The sequence below is a fragment of the Mobula birostris genome, unplaced genomic scaffold, assembly GCF_030028105.1.
Source record: "Mobula birostris isolate sMobBir1 unplaced genomic scaffold, sMobBir1.hap1 scaffold_379, whole genome shotgun sequence".
Classification (NCBI taxonomy): domain Eukaryota; kingdom Metazoa; phylum Chordata; class Chondrichthyes; order Myliobatiformes; family Myliobatidae; genus Mobula; species Mobula birostris.
This window is the reverse complement of record NW_027276868.1, coordinates 250,078-273,637: the sequence shown is the minus strand read 5'-3', so window position 1 is coordinate 273,637 and position 23,560 is coordinate 250,078. Positions and strand designations below refer to the sequence as shown.

Genomic DNA, 23,560 nt, shown 5'->3' with positions numbered 1-23,560 from the left:
GAGAAATCGAGCTTTGACATCTGTTATGATCATTAAAGTCAAGCCACAGAGCAGATACGATGGACTTCAATTCATTTGCAGCCATTTCATAAAATCACAAGATTATTTGGTCCATCAAGTTTGCTTCACCGTTTCATCAAGGCTGATCCATTTTCCTCTCAGCCCCAATCTCCTGTCTTCCCCCCATATCCCTTCACTCCCTGACTAATCAAGAATCTATCGACCTCTGCCTTAAATGTACCCACTAACTTGGCCTCCACAGTCACGGGTGGCAATGAATTCCACAGATTCACCACTCTCTGGCTGAAGAAATTCATCCTCATTTCCGTTCTAAATGGACACCCCTGTATTCTGATGCTGAAATCATCAGAAAATCATCAAAAAATCATCCTCTCCATATACTTCATTGAAGCCTTTCAGCATTCAATAGTTTGCAATGAGTTTCCCCCTTATTCTGAATTCCAGTAAGTACAGGCCCAGAGCCATCAAATGCTCCTCAAATGGTAAGCCTTTCATTCTTGGAATCATTTTCATGAACCTCCTTTGAACCCTCTCCAGTATCAGCACATCCTTTCTTCGATAAGGGGCCCAAAACTGCTCACAATTCTCCAAATGAGGCCTCACCAGTGCTTTATAAAACCTCAGCATTACACCCTTGCTTTTATATTCTAGTCCTCTCGAAATGAATGCTAACGTTGCATTTGCCTTCCTTACCACTGACTCAGCTTGCAAGTTAATCTTTAAGGTAAATTTGTAAAGGTGACATTAATTACACTGTGCAACTTGTTGTTTATTTCCTCTTAGTTGCATAAACGGCGACTACATTTACTTACAGGTAAACCTGTAGGTCCTCTTGGCCCAGGGTTACCAAGACCTCCTTTTTCACCCTGAAATGACAATAATTTTAATACTTAAATCATGTACTATTAATAAAAGCTTTAGTAAAGTTCTTGGTATCTTCTGGTGTGGCAGAGCTGACAAGTGTCAAGTACGGCGAAGCTTAGAAAGAACACAGGCAGTCCATAAGCAAACCACATCGATTATTAGCAATGAAAAGCTGAAATGAAAACCATCAATGGTGAAGGTCACTTGCTTCTTAAGATATCCTCAACACTTGAAGGGTTTCTCATAACACTTCAGCTATGCAGAAGAAGGTTCAAATGTGTAAGAGTTGTTGCACATGTACGTACTTCAGGGGTTAGTACAACTCTGAAGTAAGTTATCATTTGGTCATGATTATAGTTCAGACTGGTTCAGAATTTTCAGATAATTACATTTTTGCACTTTATCACCTTGGACAAGACTTTACATGATATAAAAGCTATAACTAAAAAGAAAATGTTTTCTTTAAAATGAAAGTGCAGCAGTGACTAAAACATTCACTTTCTGAGACTTTTACCAGATAAGGTATCTGGCTTCCTGCAAGTGAGGAAAATTCTGGCATCACCAGAGTTTCCCAATCTCCACCTGCAATGCAGCTCTGATCTTTCCAAATGTATGACTGTCACTTTCAACGTTAGAAAGAAATTCAACCAATCACTTTGCATTTAAAAAAATAACGCAGCAGATAAAGCTCACTAACTTGCCCTATTGTAAGGACAATTTGCTACATTAAATACAATTTACAACCTGGTTACATAAGGTTACTTTTGATCTCATCAACTAACTATGAAAATTTCTAAAATCTGATGCATAATCATGAAATTGATTCGTTATAGGAAATAATCCATTTGTATAAATCAACAGTTTGTAAACAATTTAATCCATCCTCTTTGTATTAGAAATTGTGTGTACAATGCATGCAATATAGTGCAAGCAGTTATAGAGTTAGAGGAAAGTACAGCACAGAAACAGAACCTTCGGCCCATCTAGTTCATGCCCAACCATTTAAACTGCCTACTCCCATCAAGCTGCATTGGGCCCACAGCCCTCCATATCCCTACGATCCACGCACCAATCCAAACTTCTCTTAAATGTTGAAATCAAGTTCGCATGCACCACCTGTGCTGGCTGCTCATTCCACACTCTCACAACCCTTCAAGTGAAGAAATTTCCCCTCATGTTCCCCTTAAACTTTTCACCTTTCACCCTAAATCTCAGTGGAAAAAAGCCTGCTTGCATTTACCCTATCAATGCCCCTCATAATTCTGTATACTGTACCTCTATCAAACCTCCTCTTAACCTTCCACATTACAAGGAATAAAGTTCTAACCGAATCAACCTTTCTATATAACTCCGGTCCTCCAGACCCAGCAAATTCTTCGTAAATTTTCTCTGTACTCTTTCAACCTTATTTACATCTTTTGCTGGGCCTGGAGGATGAGTAGGTAGGTGACCAAAACTACACACAATACTCTAAATTAGGCCTCACCAATGTCTTATACAACTTCAAATGTTCAGAGTTTTGGAGAATATGTAACTTATCTGTTATAACATATAGTGCTGTTGTTGTAGTCTTTACAAAGACCAAATTAAATATCATAACCTGAGTTTCTTCAATGGGTGAAACTAGACAAGCATTAGTCCAACAATTATGGGATTTTAAACACAAATTATACTGAGCATAAATAAAGTTTCTGCAAGTTTTACTGCAGTTAATAAATCTCATTCTTGTGGAGCCTGGCTGTGCCCAGAGCCATGTCCCTTGTCTAAAGGACTGAGCATATCATGGTTCTCCCTGTTGCTTCAGTTTGCTGCTGTCTCAGGAGACGTCTAGTTGGACCTATTTTCTGGTGCTCTGCCAAAAGCAGACATTTTTTAAAAGACGTTGCATTCAAAATTTATTTACTTAGTTGTGGCTTTTTTTGTCAAGGAATAGTGAAATCAGGAAGGTGTACAACAGACAGAGAATCACTTGGAAGCCCCAAGCACCTGCTAGTCCAGTCTTTCTTGGTGGTAGAGGTCATGTATTGAGGAAGTCTGTTGAAGGGGTGAGGTGAAGTAATTGCATTGGATTTCGTAGATGGAACACACTCAAGCCACTGTGTTTCAATGGGGGAAGGGTTGGGTACTCCAGTGGGTACAAATCATGAAACCTGCTTTGGCCTGGATGAAACTGATCTTCTTGATTTTTGTTGTAGCTTCACTCATTTAGGAAAGTCAATGGCATTCTATTGTAGATGACAGAAAGCTGTGTCAGACGGTGAGCCGCTGGCTGACGGATATCCAGCCTCTGACTTGCCCTTGTAGCCAAGGTATTCATATGGCTAATCCAGCTGAGATTCTGGTCCATGGTGACCTTCAGGATACTGATGGTAGGGGGTTTGGAAATAGTCATGCTATTGAATTACAAGGGTAGGTGGTCAGACTATCTACTGTTGGAGATGATTACTGCCTAGTGCTTTTACGAAGCCAATATTACTTGCTACTTATCAGCCCATGCTTGAATGTTGTTTAACTCTTTCTTTTTATGGATGTGGACTGCTTCAGCAGCCAAGAGAAAGATTAAGATCAGATGGATGCCTCAGCATCACTCCAGTTTGAATGTGGACATTGCAGAGACACTCCCAGACCAACTAACCTTGCAATGCTCTCTGCACAAACACGGTGTGAAAACTAAAAGATGTACCCACGGACTAGTCAAGCAGCAACCTGATTTCACTGCACTGAAAAGCTCTTACATTATATTCAATGTTCCAAACTCTGTCAGCACAATCTCAGGCTATGTTCGGTTCCACCAGGAGTTCGGAGGACAGATTTAACAAATGTGGTATACATGCTGGAGGAAGTCTTCGATGTTGTCTCCGGACCCCATGAAATCTCATGATATCAGGTTAATCCTGGGGGAAAAGGGCATCCTGATCCTCAACTGATGGACAAAACATGGAAGAAGAGGAATTTAACTTTCTAGGTTAGGGGAAGGGAGAGAAGCATCACAGGGAACTGCTGGGTGGTATCAATCTTATCACCGTGAAGCCCTTGAGCTCCTCACACTTGCTGAAGAGAGATAAAGATTTAAAAAGATGGTTACAGTAGAGTAAGGAAGCCAGAGGTTAAATTTATTTTCCCAACACTTTCTTGCAATAGTGACAAAGTTTCATTGAAAGACCTGACATTGCTTTCTGTTGCCTGACCAGCAGTGACTGAATGAAGCAGCTGTCTTCCATATTCATTCAAATCCCTGCCTCCGGGATGGAGGGATGGGGATGATAACTCGTGCACTGGGAGCTCAGCCGGGGTGGGCGAGACAGCAGTTTCAGAAGTAATCAGGTCCATAGGTGGAGGCGAGATTTTGGTTAACAGATTGGAAGTAAAATGTTTTATAGATGCAGAGCGAATCATTGCAATATTGAATGGGTAGAATTGGCCGAGTATGGAGGGCTTTAACTAGAAATGGCCACAAATAGAATTAGAGCCAGGGGTTGCTGAGGAAAGATGTGAGTGGAGGAGAAAACAATGACATGACTTGATATGCCTCATCAGTGTCTGTCATTATGGTGATGATGGCCAATGAGGTGGCAAAGTCCGGTTATGATCTTAAATATTAGTTGGATGTTTGAATAAGGGAAGGAAGGATTAAAGGATGACAAAAGGGCTGCCCTGCTGTTTCTGACACAGAATCTCATCTGGGTCCAGATATGAAATTGTTCTCAACAAGGAGAAAAGGGATGAACAAATAAAAAAGGGGAAAATCTCAAAAAAAGTAAACAATACCAAGATCAGAGCAGAGCAAAAGCTGTGGAAAGGATAATATCGCATGCAGAATTCTCAGCATTTCTAGCACTGTATTTCTATTGTACATTATGTGCTCCTTACTAATTTACACAAGGCACTGTAAACAGTTGGATTACTTACTCTGTCTCCCTTTGGGCCTGCTGGGCCTGGGGGCCCCAATGCACCATCCATTCCCTTTGAAGACAAAGAGAAAAGTTAATTGTGGTCAATGTCCCCGTCAACCTACTAAGAGACCAACATGTCTGTCGCCTGCTCACATCCAGGAGAGCTACCTCAGAGAGTTCTGTCCTATTATTAGCAGTGGAATGCTTCCAAACAGGCAGGGGTGGTGAAGTATCAGATGGCATTTTCACATTTCCACTGCTTTCGTTATCACTTCCTCGACTGTGATGCTCGATGCACGCATTGCTTGTGAAAGTACCTTCATGATGAAGATGATCAGAGAATCGCCTTGTGGATGCAACATCCACTAAGCTGGCTGAGAGCAAGCTTGCCTTGCTCTATCTGGATCAATTACAGAAGAGAGGCCTTCACAATTCAGTTCAAATTCCAGGGTTTTTTTTATTGGTTCATTTGTTCATTTGCCAGAGACCTTACAAAGGTTCAGTTATGGGGCATCCATGATTCTCTAAATAACAATATTAACTACCACGCGTGAAACTTGGTGGGGATCCACACAGGCATTTGGTAAAATGAAAATGCTTTGCTTTTCACTCCCTAGATCCATATTTTATTTGTTTGGAGCATCGAGTACCGTGTGGGTCGTATTGCCCTGATATGGCCTTTGAGAATGTACAATGCTCAGAGGGTTTGTAACACCGGCTCTCTCTCCCTTTCTCACTTTATTTCGAAACAATGTTGGACAGAATTGATAGTGAGTAAAGGCAGATTAGTCAAAAGGACTTGCCAGTGTTGGTGCACACTGAGCCGTGAACGATGCATGCATAGAGAGTGGAGTGAGTATGAAGGCAGTGATTATCGGCGCAGGCCGTTTGCCAACTCTAGTAGACTGCCAGCATCAAGCAGAAAGGAGATAGTCAAAGAGAAGGACAAATTACAAATGTGACTCACTCACCCGCTGTCCTGGCTGTCCATCTAAGCCAGATGCACCCTGCGTAATTTGTGTCATTAGAGGGGTGGGTAAGAGGAACACGATTACACGATTTTAGTGCACAATGGTTAATGATCATAAACAACTTCACACAAGGAAGATGGGAATTCCTGATTCACTTGTGTATTAAATATGGTTCACAAACACAAAAAGACTCAAAACATATATGAAATTTATATAAAAACTAGGAATAAATGAAGTATCACAACACTACAGTTAATTATCCTAAAACAGTTGTAGGTGGAAAGTGTACAATGGATCGTCTTAAATCCAGGATATCCTACCTCCTACAGCTGGTTCTATGAAACAAACATAAGAGAAGACTTCCTCATACAGCAGCTACAACTACATTATAAACATACTTAGAAAGAACGTGTTTACAGTTTGATTATATCTAGACCACATAGAAGACCTCTTCACATTCCTTGCCACCATTGGTTCTCATTAACGACTGAAATACTGAGACTTTTCTGCTTAAATGTATGTGACTCTTTTTTTTGCTGGCTCATGAACTGTGCTGGTCTCGATGAAGTGATATAAGACGATAAACCCACCCAGTGATAAAAAAAGGTCTAAGAGTTCAAACAAAGACACCTCTGCTTCAAACTCATCGTTACAACGTTCTTGGGAACAATCCATTCCTAGCTAATCTACAAAACAATCAAAACAAACGCAAAGTTAGCAAAAAAAAAAGAGAGAAAAAATCAAAACTAAGAAGAGAAATTTAAAGCCACTAGCCTAGAAGTTTGATTTTGTAGAATCACGCTGTTGTGACGACCCAACTTTAGCATCAGACACGTAACAAATGATATTGATTCCAGGTGATGCTTCTTTAGCAGCATTATTCAGGAAATTAATTCTATAAAGCCTGATCTTTAAATCCCCTGAGGCTAATAATCCTGATCAGCCCGTTAGCCCCGATCCTGATGGGCAAACTTACCCAACCTTGGCATTTCTACTCTCAGCCCTGTTGTTCTTTGCTCGTCCCCCAATGCCACCACCCTTTTGACCCTGAATGTGACTCTCATTGAACTAAATCTTGCTCTTAACCAATAACTTGGCCTTCCATCCTTGTGTCTTGTGTCCCCACTTGCCAATTGTGATCACAACACATACTGACTGGTTCTCAACTGGTACAGTGTGTTAACCCGATCCACTCCCATCACATTAGAAGCGCCGGATAGATTATAAAACAAAACTGCGTAAAATGGAAATAATAATGTGGAGTACTATACTGCGGTAACAAGAGAGGAATATTATGTTGAAATGCATAGAAATGAGCTTCTTTAACATTAAGGGGTGAAGTGCTGAATATGTGTGATGATAATTTCTGCCAGGGTGTGGGAAAGTGTTTGCATGAGTAAGTGGTAGATTTTCCTTCAAATGTGCCTCTCTTCACTGCAACAATCTCTCATGTAATGGAATGTCTTTGAAATCTGCTTCAGTTATAGTCACTGTCATACTTTATTGATCCCGAGGGAAATTGGGTTTCGTTACAGTTGCACCAACCGAGAATAGAGTATAACCTTCAGCTCCTCTGTTGCTAGTTTGCCGGAACCCAGTGACGGTCCTCATCCCACTCCAGACCTCTCTTCCACTCTTTTCCAAATAAAAGTTACAGGAACGCACATGCTCACAGCTAAATTTGCCCCTATGGAAGTTAACTATTTGAGCCCATTCCAGTCTTAACCAAATTCGCTGGCTCTTTTCTCCAACATGTTAGCAAATGTACTAATATTGCTTCCTGTTCCCAATCTACACTTGCAAATTTTGAGAATGCTTCTCATTCCCACTCCAACCCCCAATATATTTCTGACTCTTTTCTCCCTTTCCTGAATTCTCTGACAATTTAAGAGCTTTCAACAGACATTTGATGAGTTGCATTGTCTATTTTCATCTCCTTTCCTCCAAGGTTTCACTTCTCCCCCACCTTCTCCCCATTTCCCCATTTGCACCGTAGAGCTCCACTGGCTGAATTTGCTACTGCAGGATTTGATTTTTACTTTCTTTGCTGAAACCTCCCAACTCAGCAGCCTTCAATCACAACTACTTTATCTCTCTTCTTTCCCTTCATATTAACAAGAGTATGATTGGCTACAGATCACCTTTTCACTTCACTTGACCCTACATCTGTCAGGGTCTCTCTATCCATTGATAACACAGTCCCTCCACTGGACACAGTTACATGGGGGTTTCTCTATTCATTAATAACACTGTCCCTCTAGTGGACACAGCTAGTATTAAAGGATGAATTTTCCCTCTATGATTTACATTTTACACCCATTTTCCTGCTCAATCATCTTTCATTTCTCTTCCATTTTGTAGCCTTCTTATGAACATGTTTCTAATGGACTGCTATTGATCATCTACTTTCAAGGGATTTAACATTTTCCCCAAGATTCAATGATATTTTCATGTTACAGAACCACTCTAGATTTTTCTCATCAATAGTAATTAAAATAATTGGCTCTCAGTGTTTACAATTTACTTTTAAAAATGTTGTTCGTGTTAAGAAATTGTCTTGTTCATGGATTTAATGAATGTTCAAAACAGAATTGGCAATAGGTCCTTCTATTTTTAATCACTAACTGACAGCCTGTATATGTTTGGTTTATTCTTGTTTTATGTATTCTTTAAGTTACACTCACAAATTTCTACAGATGTACCGTAGAGAGCATTCTAAGTGGCTGCATCACTGTCTGGTAATGGGGTGAGGGGCACTGCACAGGAGTGAAATAAGCTGCAGAAAGTTGTGAACTCGTTCGGGTTCCATCATGGGTACTAGCCTCTGTAGCATGCAGGACATGGATGCCTCAAAAAGGTGGCGTCCATCGTTAAGGACCCCCACCACCCAGGACGTGCCCTCTTCTCATTGCTCCCATCAGGGAGGAGATACAGGTGTGAGAAGACACACACTCAACGATTCAGGAACAGCTTCTTCACCTCTGCCATCAGATTTCGGACGGACATTGAACCCATGAATTGAACCTCACTACTTTTTTTTTCTAATTTTGCACTACCTGTTAAATTTAACTTTTATTTATACAAATATACTTCTTACTGTAATTCATAGCTTTTATTATTATGTATTGCAATGTATTGTTGCTATATGACGGTGGATATGCAATGGCAAGCATTTAAAGGTTGCATGGATGAACTGCAACAAATGTTCATCCCAGTTTGGCAAAAGAATAAATCAAGGAAGGTAGTGCACCCGTGGCTGACAAGAGAAATTAGGGATAGTATCAATTCCAAAGAAGAAGCATACAAATTAGCCAGAGAAAGTGGCTCACCTGAGGACTGGGAGAAATTCAGAGTTCAGCAGAGGAGGACAAAGGGCTTAATTAGGAAGGGGAAAAAAGATTATGAGAGAAAACTGGCAGGGAACATAAAAACTGACTGTAAAAGCTTTTATAGATATGTAAAAAGGAAAAGACTGGTAAAGACAAATGTAGGTCCCCTGCAGATAGAAACAGGTGAATTGATTAATTGATTATGGGGAGCAAGGACATGGCAGACCAATTGAATAATTACTTTGGTTCTGTCTTCACTAAGGAGGACATAAATAATCTTCCAGAAATGGTAGGGGACAGAGGGTCCAGTGAGATGGAGGAATTGAGCGAAATACATGTTAGTAGGGAAGTGGTGTTAGGTAAATTGAAGGGATTGAAGGCAGATAAATCCCCAGGGCCAGATGGTCTGCATCCCAGGGTGCTTAAGGAAGTAGCCCAAGAAATAGTGGATGCATTAGTGATAATTTTTCAAAACTCGTTAGATTCTGGACGAGTTCCTGAGGATTGGAGGGTGGCTAATGTAACTCCACTTTTTAAAAAAGGAGGGAGAGAGAAACCGGGGAATTATAGACCGGTTAGCCTAACGTCAGTGGTGGGGAAACTGCTGGAGTCAGTTATCAAGGATGTGATAACAGCACATTTGGAAAGCGGTGAAATGATCGGACAAAGTCAGCATGGATTTGTGAAAGGAAAATCATGTCTGACGAATCTCATAGAATTTTTTGAGGATGTAACTAGTAGAGTGGATAGGGGAGAACCTGTGGATGTGGTATATTTGGATTTTCAGAAGGCTTTTGACAAGGTCCCACACAGGAGATTAGTGTGCAAACTTAAAGCACACGGTATTGGGGGTAAGGTATTGGTGTGGGTGGAGAGTTGGTTAGCAGACAGGAAGCAAAGAGTGGGAATAAACGGGACCTTTTCAGAATGGCAGGCGGTGACTAGTGGGGTACCGCAAGGCTCAGTGCTGGGACCCCAGTTGTTTACAATATATATTAATGACTTGGATGAGGGAATTAAATGCAGCATCTCCAAGTTTGCGGATGACACGAAGCTGGGTGGCAGTGTTAGCTGTGAGGAGGATGCTAAGAGGATGCAGGGTGACTTGGATAGGTTGGGTGAGTGGGCAAATTCATGGCAGATGCAATTTAATGTGGATAAATGTGAAGTTATCCACTTTGGTGGCAAAAATAGGAAAACAGATTATTATCTGAATGGTGGCCGAATAGGAAAAGGGGAGGTGCAACGAGACCTGGGTGTCATTATACACCAGTCATTGAAAGTGGGCATGCAGGTACAGCAGGCGGTGAAAAAGGCGAATGGTATGCTGGCATTTATAGCGAGAGGATTTGAGTACAGGAGCAGGGAGGTACTATTGCAGTTGTACAAGGCCCTGGTGAGACCGCACCTGGAGTATTGTGTGCAGTTTTGGTTCCCTAATCTGAGGAAAGACATCCTTGCCATAGAGGGAGTACAGAGAAGGTTCACCAGATTGATTCCTGGGATGGCAGGACTTTCATATGAAGAAAGACCGGATGAACTGGGCTTGTACTCGTTGGAATTTAGAAGATTGAGGGGGGATCTGATTGAAACGTATAAGATCCTAAAGGGATTGGACAGGCTAGATGCAGGAAGATTGTTCCCAATGTTGGGGAAGTCCAGAACGAGGGGTCACAGTTTGAGGATAGAGGGGAAGCCTTTTAGGACCGAGATTAGGAAAAACTTCTTCACGCAGTGGGTGGTGAATCTGTGGAATTCTCTGCCACAGGAAACAGTTGAGGCCAGTTCATTGGCTATATTTAAGAGGGAGTTAGATATGGCCCTTGTGGCTACAGGGGTCAGGGGGTATGGAGGGAAGGCTGGGGCAGGGTTCTGAGTTGGATGATCAGCCATGATCATAATAAATGGCGGTGCAGGCTCGAAGGGCCGAATGGCCTACTCCAGCACCTATTTTCTATGTTTCTATAACAACAAATTTCACGACAAATGCCAGTGATATTAAACCTGATTCTGATTCTGTGGCTTTCCTGAATAATTTGCCCCTAAAATTCCACAGCCTCCTGCCTCCCATTCAATAAAAACTCTCTATATCTTCATGAAAACAGGGACCAAGAGTAGAACATTGCTACCCTTGTGTTCCTCGTGAAGGTGTGAACTGGAGGGTAGTTGGGATTGGAAGCTGGGACATGTGTGATGGAAGATGGGAATGGAAATTTGGGCCCCCGATTCAACAGCATTAGGATCTCTGGATGCTTGTCCATTTGTTTGGTTTGTAGCAGACCCAGGGTTTGCCGGGGAAGCCAAGTCTGCTCTAGCCAGATTGCACTGGAGATTCAGGAGACAACAATGCCCTTTCTCACCTGAATTGATCTTAAAAATTTGGTGTGGGCTGTACCTTTCCAATCTGATATATTCTCTATGTGGAGAGGTATCCCAAAATCCTTGCAGGATGTCCATTTGTGGATCTATTCTCTCTTACCAGGAATAATATGCTGCAACTAAGGCATTTCTTAGTTATGGAAACTAAAACTGTACAGCAGCCTTCTACGATTGTGATCTGTACCAGTTCAGACTTTCACTACGTATATAATAACCGGGGTTGGGCCAGGTATTCTACCTCACAAAGCCCTTAATTCCATGAATATATGGAGAGTTTGTACAAATAAATGAGAGGAGCAGCTGGGAGAGAGCAATGTTCTAATCAGTCAGATTAACTGCTTTTCTGATCATTGCTTTGCTGTCCATTGGTCTCCCAAAATGTCCCTCTCCAAACCAGTTTGACACCACAAGACGTGTAGGAAGAACCAATTTCTACTCCTGAAGCAGGAACGATTTTCAGAGGAAGAATATACGATTGGTATTAGAGATCTGAAATGAGTGTCGCCTGCTGGCACTTTTTGTACGGTGCATTGAACGGGACACACGGAAATAGGAAACTGAATGACACCAGACGACATGGCTCCTTGAGTTTGCTTTGCCATTCAGCAAGATCGCAGCCGATTCTGCACTGCAAGTCCATTTTGTTATCCAGTATCTATACTCTTTGATTCCCCAAATTTTTCCAAAAATCGATTGACTTTGGTCATAAATATCTTCAATACTCAGTGATGGGGGATTGAGTTCAAGAGTCAGAAGGTAATGTTACAGTCTATAGAACTCTGGTTGGACACTTGCAGTATTGTGTTCATTCTGGTTGGCTCATTGTAGAAAGGGCATTGAAGCTTAAGAGAGGATCCAGCGGACGTTTACCTAGATCCTGCTTGGAGTAAGGAGCATGTCACGAGGAAAGGCTGAGCCATCTAGGGCTTTTCTCTTTGGAGTGAAGAAGGCTGAGATGTGACTTGATAGAAGTCTATAAGATGATAGAGTGGACAGACTGTGACTTTTTCCCAGAGTGGAAGTGGCTGTCAGTGTGGTATGGCAATTGTCCCGTATCGGACTGCAAGGCACTGCAGCGTATGGTGAAAACTGGCCAGTGGATTATCGGCACCCAATTGCCCACCATTGAGAACATCTACCATAAACGCTGCCTGGGCAGGGCGAAAAGCATTATCAGGGATGCATCTTACCCTAACCATGGACTTTTTACTCTTCTTCCATCTGGTAGGCGCTGCAGGAACCTCTGCTCCCGCACCAGCAGGCACAGGAAGAGCTTCTTCCCTGAGGCTGTGACCCTGCTGAACCTCACATCACAGCGCTAAGCAGTATTGCATCCGTATTGTACTGTCTCAATGCTTTTATATTTGTGTGCTGTAGCACTTTATTTATTCGCAGTTATTTTGTAAATAACACTATTCTTTGCATTTCTGGTCAGATGCTAAATGCATTTCATTGGCTTTGTATCTGTACTCGGCACAATGACAATAAAATTGAATCTAATCTAATATGAGAGGGCATTATCTTAAGGTGATTGGAGGAAAGTATAGGGGGAATGTCAGAAGTAGATATATATTTTTTTACACAGAGTGCTGGGTGTGTGGAACATGCTACCGGGGTGGTGGTAGAGGCAGATACATTAGGGGCATTTAAGAGTCTCTTAGTTGGGCAGAAGGATGAAAGAAAAATGGAGAGCAGTGCATCAGGGAAGCATGAGATTGGTCTTGGAGTAGGTTAAAAGGTCAGCACAACATTGTGGGCCAAAGGGCCTGAAGAGTGCTGTACTGTTGTATGTTCGGCCATCCACCACAGGACAGAAGCTGCAGTTTCATGACCCACCCGTGTGAAGTTTCTCCCCACAGCATCCTAAATAATTGACTCTGTCCTTGAGGCAGGTCGTTCTCCAGCTGCAGTGACAGCCCCTTGTCTTCCACATTCTCGTTTCACAAATTTCAATGCCATCACCTTCTTCTTTTAAACTCTATAGACTATGGGTTACTGTTATTTTATTGCTCCCCATTGGGTAATTCCCTCACTGCAGGCTGCTACGTAAAGGGAGTTACATAAAATAAAGGGACGAGGGTTGACACGGTTAGATGACAGCTCCGTTGCCAAGGGAAGTATTTTATTCACTAGGTGCTGAGAACAAAACTGAACTCGTTAGTTTGGGACAGCGCTCTGCACATTGAAGGCCAACGTATTTTTTGCCTTCTGAATTGCTTGCTCTGTCTCAATGTGAACTCTGATGTTCATGAAGCAGGAAAGCAAAATCCCACTACAAGCCAATGCCTGCTAGTTTCTTAAATATTCTGCTTTTCTATTTGGTTTAATGAAATGAGTTAGAGTACCAGTTCTGTCCGGATACTCCATCTACCATTTCTTAGTCACTTGCTTAATCTGTCTGTATCCCTTTGTAGACTTCACCAATTCTCTTCACAGTTCACGCTCCCACTAGCTTTGTCCCATCAATGAAGTTGGATATGGTCCTTTCACCTGAGTTACTAATACAGTTGAATAAGGGCAAATATTGATCCCCAGGGCACTGGTAGGTGGCATACCACTGTGTATAAGTAGATCCACTCATTTCTACTCTCAGCTTTCTGCTCCTTAACCAGATAGCTACCACAGCCAACTCCAAGAACCCTTGTCTGACATAAAAATCTTTGCGTAGCAACCTCCAGTGAAGGTACCCCCAAAGTATAGAGTGAAACAGCGCAGAAACACCAAATGTGCACTGACCATCAAGTACCCACTTATACTAATCCTACCTCGATGCATCCTACCCCGATGTGAGGTATGACTCTTGCTAATGGAAAATATCCTTCTTACTTCCCATTGCATTCAACCTTACGAAAGCTCACTTGATCAAATGCTGCCTTGAAGACATGAACCATCCTTCCCGCCTGGCTGTAATGAAACTCCATAGCTATACTTGTGGCCCACAAGCAGCAAGGTCTGGTTAATATTTAGACCTGGGCAGGTAAGTGATGTGGGAGAGGCGAGGGGACAACGGAAGAAAGGGAAGGAGGAGGGGACCCAGGGGGGAATAATGGGCGGTGAGAAGAAGTGAAAGATCAGAGAGGGGAATGGGGGGGGGGGAATTGTTTACCAGAAGGAGAAATCATTATTCATACCATCAGACGGAATATAAGCTGTTTCTCCTCCACTCTGAGGGTGGCCTCATCTTGGCACGAGGGAAGGCCACGGATCGAAACATCGGAACGGGAATGGGAATCAGAATTACCATGTCTGGCCACCAGGAAGTCCCACTGTGACAGATGTTACGGAGGAGCTTGACGAAGCGGTCCCCCGATTTTCGACGGGTCTCACTACTGTAGAGGAGGCCGCATCGGCAGCACCGGACACAACAGAGAACCCCAGCAGATTGGCAGGTGAAGTGTCGCCTCACCTGTTTGGAGCCCTGAATGGAGGTGAGGGAGGAGGTGACTGTTGGGCCACTTGCAGGGATAAGTGCCAGGAGGGAGATCAGTGGGGAGGGACAAATGCACAAGGGGATTATGGAGGGAGTGATCTCTGCGGGAAGCAGAGAGGTTTGAACAGCACTGGATGGACTTCTAGGGGTGTGGATATTGTGAAGTATTTAGAAGTATAAACTGTGATGAGACACTAAATATTACATCGGGCAGAATTATTGATGCTTGGCTGACTCAGAGTTCGTCCATTCTGAAGGCCAAGGCTCTCTTCGAACATGAGGGAAGAGGGAGGGTGTATGGATTTACATACATAGGTAACTTGGGTCCAGTGATGGAGCTGAGGTGGCTGAGACTCCTCCTGTCTTTGGTCAGAACCCCCTTTCAGTTGCCGTTCCTGTGCTCCAGCCAGGGGCAATGGATGGATGAATCTGGGGATTTCCAGAAAATATCAGGGAAAAGTTGGGTAAAGTTCTGATATCATTTCTGTGGCCGTTGCAAGGTCATTTGAATATAACACAGTTGGTATGGGTGCCACAAACATGTTGGCCACTACCCACATTCGGGTCATTCCAGATGCTGGCATCCTCACTTGCAAGGACTTGCACATTCAGTCATCCTACTTGCTCTCAGATCGGTGTTTGTGTGCTAGAACTGCAGATTCTGCACCAGGAGGACCCACCATCACAGACCCTAGATAGCTATCACACTCTTTGGTTCCACCTGATTAAAACCCGGCACAAAATCTGCCCTGTTGCTCCTTAACTGCTGTGTCTCTGCGTCGCAATGCACCCTTTCTACAGCGCAGGACCACTGATGAGGACTGAGATTCTGGCAATGAGTTTAAGTGAGAATGATTACACTGCAAAGACTGCTTACATTTGTCTGTTCGATCTGTATACAAAAAACTGAACAAACCCCTGTCACTTAGACAATTGTTAATACTTTCAATCGAATGCCAATGGAGTGAAGCTGTTTGCTATGAGTATAAAAGGGGATTCCTGCTATGTATTCACTTTGGCCTTTATTCCATAAAGATTAGCAAAAGGCGGTAAATACGTCCTAAATTTTCTTAAAAAAAGTTAAAATCACAATTTGTGAAATGTCCCCAAAGTGCTTCTGAAGAGTTTTAAGTGAAGAAAGTGTACTATTAAAAGATAAACCTAAACAAGACACCACAAGACGGGACGTAATGTACATATACTCACAGCAATGACTGTTAATCTTTTAGAATTATCATTTACATACTGCAGGAGTGATTTGTAAAAATGACTGATTTGTAATTAAAACAGTTAATGCATCTAATAAGACAGCGCACAATGTAACTGGGTGACAATGAGTTAGTGATTTGTTTCTGCTCCAGCACTGTGCATCTGTTCTCCAGTGTTACTCAGAGTAAGCCAGAGATGCTGGCACTCTTATGATGTAAGCTGTATTAAATGTTATCTACTTACTGGGAGACCAAGGGGTCCTCTGTCACCTTTTTGACCTGGTTCACCCTTCCCTCCTTTAACACCATTCAACCCTGGTTCACCCTAAATGTAAAAGTAAAGTCCACCTTTTTTTTGCTACTTTGAAGCTGGGACAGAAATGCATTAAAATTAATCTCAAAAAGCTACTGAAAATACCTGTGCATCCATCAAAGTATTATTCCCTCCATAGTGATCAAAGCTTCTTGTACCACTGTAGCATTACTGATTGTCATTCACTATTGGAGGCTATTTAAAATTTCTTCCTTTTCTATTAAACTAAGCAGGGAAGGAAAGGATCTCCAAGAGGATTATACAGTACATCTCTCAGTGTAGACTTGTTTAATATTGATCGCGCTTGAGAGTGTGCAGGATTTCATCCAGTTCAAGACTACCTTGTACTCCTTCCTGACAGAGTAACTGAGATGTTCATGCTTCTGGTTCCTAAACAGATTGTCTTCTGTCAGCTTGTAGAATATGTGCTGTTATTTTTCCCCTAATCCTTTGAAATTAGCTGCCAAAATATAGAGTTTACTGTTGACAATGTAGGAAATTAAGGTTTTGTGCATTCATTTGAGGCTTTTCAGTTTCCTGTGTTAGAAAAGCTATTAGCAAACTTAATATAAACAGACAAAGGAAACTCTAACATTAAAGCCATCACTAATCCCTATTGCACTAAAGAGAACTTAAAGGGAAAGCTTTAATCTTAAAAACATTATGTTGTTTTAGGGATGTTTGTGACATTACTGCTCTGTGAACAGGATAGTATGCAAGTGCCTCGCTTCTAACTTTATGGTAGAAGGAAAGCCATTGATCAATTGGCTGTGAATGATTGGCTATAAGTAACTTGGCCTGGCCAATCGCCTGCTGCCTTTTGCACTTTGGCATCTCTGCATTGTAACTTCAGTAGTTTGATGCCTCATTCAAAGTTGTGCTTGGAACAAAGTTTGATATCACCTTCTACGCTTACAGTGAATGTGGGCTTACCAGCCTGAGACTGATAGAGGACTGAAGAATATGTAAAGCCTTGAGATTACAGATTTCATGGCATTCAGTGGCTGACCATTCACTGTGCCACTCAGGAAGCTACTTTGGAATGTTATGTCTGATATACTGACATATGACATATTGGAAATTGTCCTTCTTCATAATGACAGCATTCCTGCCAATTTGGTCAGATATGAGTGGGTAGGAATAAAACCAAGTTAGATATTTCTCAGTATTGGCTTCTTTAGCATAGGGCCCAGAACCAGCTGGCACCAGTTCTAACCACAACTCAGCCAACTGAGCATCCTTTGGGGCTTGACATCGACATTGCTGAAGTATTCAACATGAGTGTGAATGAAACTGGACGCCAGTTTAGCAGAGAAGGGGGTGAGGGAAAAGGGGAGACCCATAATCAATGAACGCTTGTTTGTTTAAATAAAACTGCTGAACTTGATAAGTTGTTGAATCAAGTTTGAAGAATCTTTGGTTGGTATACTACAACGCTGTTGCAGATCATGATCTGCCTGCAGAGATGGGATAGACAATGAAATAATAATGGAAGAGTCTAGGAGACTGGCTGATAGATTAAGCCCTTGGAGTATAACCATAATCAGGCTATAACATCGGCTGCCTATGGGACTTGTGCAACAATTTTCTCAGACTTTACTGAGGAGCATTTTCCAAGGCAGAGTTGATCTAGTTCTTGATAATACCACAATTCTCTTGCTTTGTGTATACTGGAGCAGGCATGGGGTTAAAGCAGCAGTCTCAATCAGAATCCCAGTTATGGAATGAAACAGAAAGTCCATTTGGTCCATTGTGACTGTTCAGCATTTTGAAAGAGAAGTTTGCATAGTCCCAATCAAATTAACTATATCCATCATTAGTCCAATTCCTCTTGGAACTATTATTGAATCTTTTCAGGCACTGATTGTAACTCACAATAACTTACTGCATTAAAAACTAACTCACCTCCTTCTGATTCTTTTGCCCACGATTTTAGGATCATGTTTTCCAGTTATCAAGCTTCCTGCTAGGGTTTCTTTTTATTTATCCTATTAAATCTCTCTACATAATTGCCAAAACCTGATTGGTTTAGAAATACATTAAGGTAGCACCTTAAAGGGACTTGTAACACAGTGATCAGGTCAATTATAGACTCAGACCCATAATCTACAGAAACTAAGAGGAGATCTGCACACTTGTGTATTACTGCAGAAAGAATCCTTGCTAACAAAGCATTAATATAAAATCAGGCAAAATCCATCGGAACAGTTCAGTTGTTCTACCATTTACAAAGGACATCATTTTTCAGCGAGGCTGTTCTGTGTGCTGATCCTGGTGAAATAACACATTGACAGATGCACAGAAATCTTCAGTAATACCTTTTGTGTGGTGATCACTTTAAACCCATAAGTTCATCAGCTCTGGCAGTAACGTAAGTAGGAAAGCCTTTTGTTTTTAAGGGTTGATGTGCTGGAAGAACTGAAAACTGTGACGAAACACATTTCAATTTCCTATTTTGCATTCAGTGACAACAGGGAGCGAGCTCAGAGAAGGCTTATCGATGATGCATTGCAGAGTGCTCCCTGAATGAAGATGACCCAAGTGACTCTATACAACACTTGATTCGGATCCACACGATCTTGCTTCATTTAATGACAATGATGCCTGTTATACAGGGCTGAGGATTGTTTTATATCTTACATTGACAGCTATTCGGGGAACCACAATAAAGCTGAATAAGCTCTGTTTGATTATGTGGAGGATCAGTACTGTTTTGTTCTCAGATTTAAGCAGGCTGTGGTTAACTGGATGCCAGGAGTGTGTAGTTAATCTTTTATCCCACCATGTAGGCCAATTGTATTGATAAGAGTCCAGGTATTCACAGGATGCAAATTTTGCCTGGCGCTGACATGATTTCGTAAAGTTTAAGGTCTGCTGAACCTCACAGAGATCTGCATCTCTGCATCACAGGAGTGAAATGTGTTGGCCTTGGTGCACAAACTCTCCTCCACTCCTCCTAAAGTAACAAAAGCTCTGATGATAGCTGATCTATTCAAATTAGAACCCTACCCTTGACCTTACATAATACTTCAGGTCATTCTTAACCAGGCTCTTATAAAACTTAGTGAAGTGTGTAAGGAAGCACTTGCTCTGCAGCCAGAACTTACAGGTTTAAAGACGCTATAACATTAAATCAACATTAATTAGTCAAATAAGTGACACATAGCATGCATGGCTAATTTTAACAAAGAGCATGGAGACAGATTTAAGACATTATTTGTCAGTTTACTAGATCTCCTTAGACTTTGTTGATGACTTACCTTGGGTCCTGGAAGACCATGTGGTCCCTGTAGGAACAGAAAGATGATGAATGGACATGAGTAAATATCTCACCGTGAGTTTGAACAATAACTCTCATGTACTGAGGCAACGAAGGCCAAGAAACTCAGCACCTTCATGCCTTCCCAACACTGATCGCTACCTCCTTCAATACCATAACTGTTCTTTACTTCTTTTTATTTTTATTCAAATATGTATCCAATTGTCTCTTAACTATGTACATGGGAAAAACGAAGTCAAGGACAAATCTTAGGGTTTATAAACCTGCCGTTTGGAGAGACATCTTACACTTCCTAAGCCCGTTTACAACACCAGAGACCCTCCCTAAAAATTGTATTCGTGGGCCCTGGAGGAGCAGGCTTGATTACAGCCAGTTGCACTAGGATTCTTGTCTGGGTCTGGCAGCTTGCTGGTTGCACCTGCAAACGGCTTCATGTTTCATGAAGTAGTGAATTAGAATAGTTAATAGAATGATAAGCTATCATTCTCTGTTAGCACGTTCCCATTTCAGCAACCTATCTGAGGTGCAATCCAACTCTCCCAGACATGTGCCCTGTGAGTTAGACTCCCAGAAAGCCAAGTTTGTCTCATTTCTAAAAAATAATTTACACGAGCCACCCATTTCTTTCTTTCTTTTCTCCCACCAAGTAGAAATCAGAATCAGATATATTACCACTGACATGAAATGTGCATATACTTCTTGCAGCTTCAGTAAAGCAGCCACTGTAATTGAACACCACCCCAGACATTTTCTCTGCTCCCCTCTCCCACTCTCCCACTTGGCAGAAGATACAAAAGCCTGAAAGCACATGCGCCAGGCCCAAGGGCAGCTTCTGTCCCACTCTTACCAGATTTCTGAATGGACTTCTCGTACAATAAGATAAGACTCTTGGCCTCACAATCTACCTCATCATGATCTTGCACTTCATTGTTTACCTGCACTGCACGTTTTTGACGTGTTTACCTTTTATTCTGCATTGTTATTGCTTTACCTTATTCTAACCTGTATAAACAGTAAGCAAGACAAGAAATTCACTGCACCTTGGTACATGTGACAATAATAAACCAGTATCAATATCAAAATCTGTTGTGTTCTGGCAGCAGCACAGTACATACACATGAAATTACTATAAATTACAGAATATAGTGTCTGGGAATACAGGTTCTTAATTTATGAAATGTGGCGCCATAGGTAAATGGGGTGATAAAGAGAGCTTTTGACACGTTGGCCTTCCTAAATCAAGGTATTGAGTACAAGAGTTGGGATGTTTGCTGGAGTTGTATAAGACATTGGTGAGGCCCAGTTTTGGAGTATTGCCTGCAGTTTTGGTCACCTACCTACAGGAAAGATGTAAATAAGATTGAAAGATTACAGAGAAAATTTACATGAATGTTGCCAGGACTGGAGGATCTGAATTAAAGATCGAATGTAGAGGATTGAAAAGAGATTTGATAGAGGTATACAAAATGAGGAGGGGTATAGACAGGGTAAAAGGAAGCAAGCTTTTTCCACTGAGGTTGGGTGGGGCTACAACCAGAGGTCATGGGTTAAGATTGTAAGGTGAAAAGTTAGTGTGAAAAGAGCTGCCAGTATGTGGTGGTAACGATTCCGATTTCAACATTTAAGAGAAGTTTAGGTAGGTATATGGATGGGAGGGGTATGGAGAGCTCTGGTCCTGGTGAAGGTTGATTGGTGTAGGCAATTTGAATGGGTCAGCATGGACTAGATGGGCCATAGGTCCTGTTCATCTGCTGTAGTTTTCTATGCTTCCATGGCTCTACGATCCCTCTGGGAGGACTGATGTTGTGTCCTGACCGCTAACTGCTCTACACCAGATCAAGCGTCTGTACCACCTAAAGATGACGTTTTCCCATTTCGTTAAAGTTCTCTGTGTCAGGGGCTTTCACTTTCAAGGGGTATTACTTTTCACTGTTCTGTAATCGGCTGGATTTCCCACCTATCCACTTCACAAATCTGATTATATCCTTCCATTCATTTCTGCAATTCTTCTTGGAAATACTGCCTAATTTAATATCAGCAGCAGACAATCCACAATACCACACCTCTTTTACTGAAATCAATGTCAGTTACGTCACAGAAATTAAGAGGTCCTTCCCCCAAATTCCTGGATTACACATCATAGAGATGCCATCGTTATGCCTGAGGATGACCTTCAATCTCTATTTTTGCTTCAATTTTCAGTTTCTTCCATACTATCTGCACTACTTTCATTGTAAACTACTTTTAAACCTTGTTATGTGCTCTTGACACTACACTCCCTAGAAATAGTCATTAATTCATCACTTTACTCATGGTTGAACTGCATTTAATTCTTGCCCTACAGCTTGCATTCAAAACCTTGCACAATTAAGTGTGCTCTTGACCTGCCTTTAATTCTATCGAACTGATCTGAGTTAGGTAAGTCTCCTATGTGGAAAACACAAACTGTTTAAAATCTCTCAAAACTAGACATAGGCACGTGCTGCTGTGAAAAACAGCAGAATAGACCACATTCCTCATTGTAATCTGTGGAAATGTCTGTGCTGAAGTCCATCCAAAAATATTTTGTACACACAAGATTACAAACACTATGAATTCACAAGTAAGTTGTGAGATCGAGGAAAGCACTTCCGTTACCAAGGGCACCCACCATCCAGACCATGCTCTCTTCTCACTGCTGCTATCAGGAAGGTAGTAAAGGAGTCATAGGTCTCACGCCACAAGGTTCAGGAACAGTTATTGTCCTACAACTATCAGACTCTTATGAACCAGAGTGGATAACTTCACCCACCTCAACAATGAGCTGATTCCACAACTTATGGATTCACCTTAAGGATCCTACATTTGCAATACTCATCACTTATCTATTATTATTTTGGTTTTTCCCTTTTTTTGTTTCTGCACAATATGATGTCTTTTGCACATTGCTTGTTTGTCCATCTTGCTGTGTGAAGTTTTTCACTGATTCTGTTGTGTTTCTTTGTATTTACTGAAAATGCCCGCAAGAAAACAAATCTCAGGGTAGTATATAGTGCCATATATTACTTTGGTAATAACTTTATTTTGAACTTTGAACTCTGAGATTACTCCTCAACAGAATTGTTGAATTTCAGTTTTTATTTCTTTTATCTACTTTGAACTGAAAGGCCAGGCACCATGCTTCCAATGTATTCTAACCCACAACTTTCAATAAAACTTAAGTCCATTCAATATAGTATCTCAGAATGCAAAACTGTGCCTGATCCACTGTATGTCTTGCCATGGTTTAACTCCACAAAATGTAAAACTTCGTACTTGTCTAAGTTGGATTCCGTCTGCCGTTCTCTTACCACTTCCCTGCTTGATGAATATTTTGTTGTTACCTTAGAAAAGCTCCTTCACTGTCCACTCATACCACTTCCATTCTCATCCAGATTATTAAGGTAAACAACAAACACCAGGAGCTCCAGAACCAATCCCAGTCCCTGCGGCACAGCATCCAACCTGGAAAAACAACCCTTCTCTACCACCAACCCAAACTTGTATCCATTTGGTTAGCTCATGGTGATTCTGACCTTCCTGACTAAACTATCACGCAAAGCCTTGTCAAGGGCTTGCTAATGTAGACAATATCTACTACCTTGTCCTTCATCAATCCTCTTGGTCATTTCTTCAAATTTGCGAGGTATGATATCCCATGAACAAAGCCACGCTGACTATCCTTAATCAGTCCTTGGTTTTCCAAAGATAAACAGATCTGGTCCCTCAGAATTCCTTCCAATAATGTTCCTACCACTGATATAAGGTTCACCAACCTGTAGTTCCATGGCTGCCCTTCTGAAATAGAGACACAGCCAACCTCCAGTCTTCTTTGACCTCAATTGTGGTTAATA

General features: G+C 41.7%; 1 protein-coding gene across 1 annotated transcript in view; it reads right to left on the bottom strand.

Moving 5' to 3' along the window:
- LOC140193053 (uncharacterized) overlaps nucleotides 1-23,560 on the bottom strand; it is a gene marked incomplete at its 5' end in the record, with an annotated part of 166,646 nt that overhangs the window by 28,925 nt on the left and 114,161 nt on the right. The window contains 5 exons of the mRNA XM_072250497.1: nucleotides 834-887; nucleotides 4,795-4,848; nucleotides 5,750-5,785; nucleotides 16,340-16,420; nucleotides 19,669-19,695. Of these exons, the coding sequence (XP_072106598.1) occupies nucleotides 834-887; nucleotides 4,795-4,848; nucleotides 5,750-5,785; nucleotides 16,340-16,420; nucleotides 19,669-19,695 (252 nt within the window). The remainder of the gene's footprint in view (nucleotides 1-833; nucleotides 888-4,794; nucleotides 4,849-5,749; nucleotides 5,786-16,339; nucleotides 16,421-19,668; nucleotides 19,696-23,560) is intronic.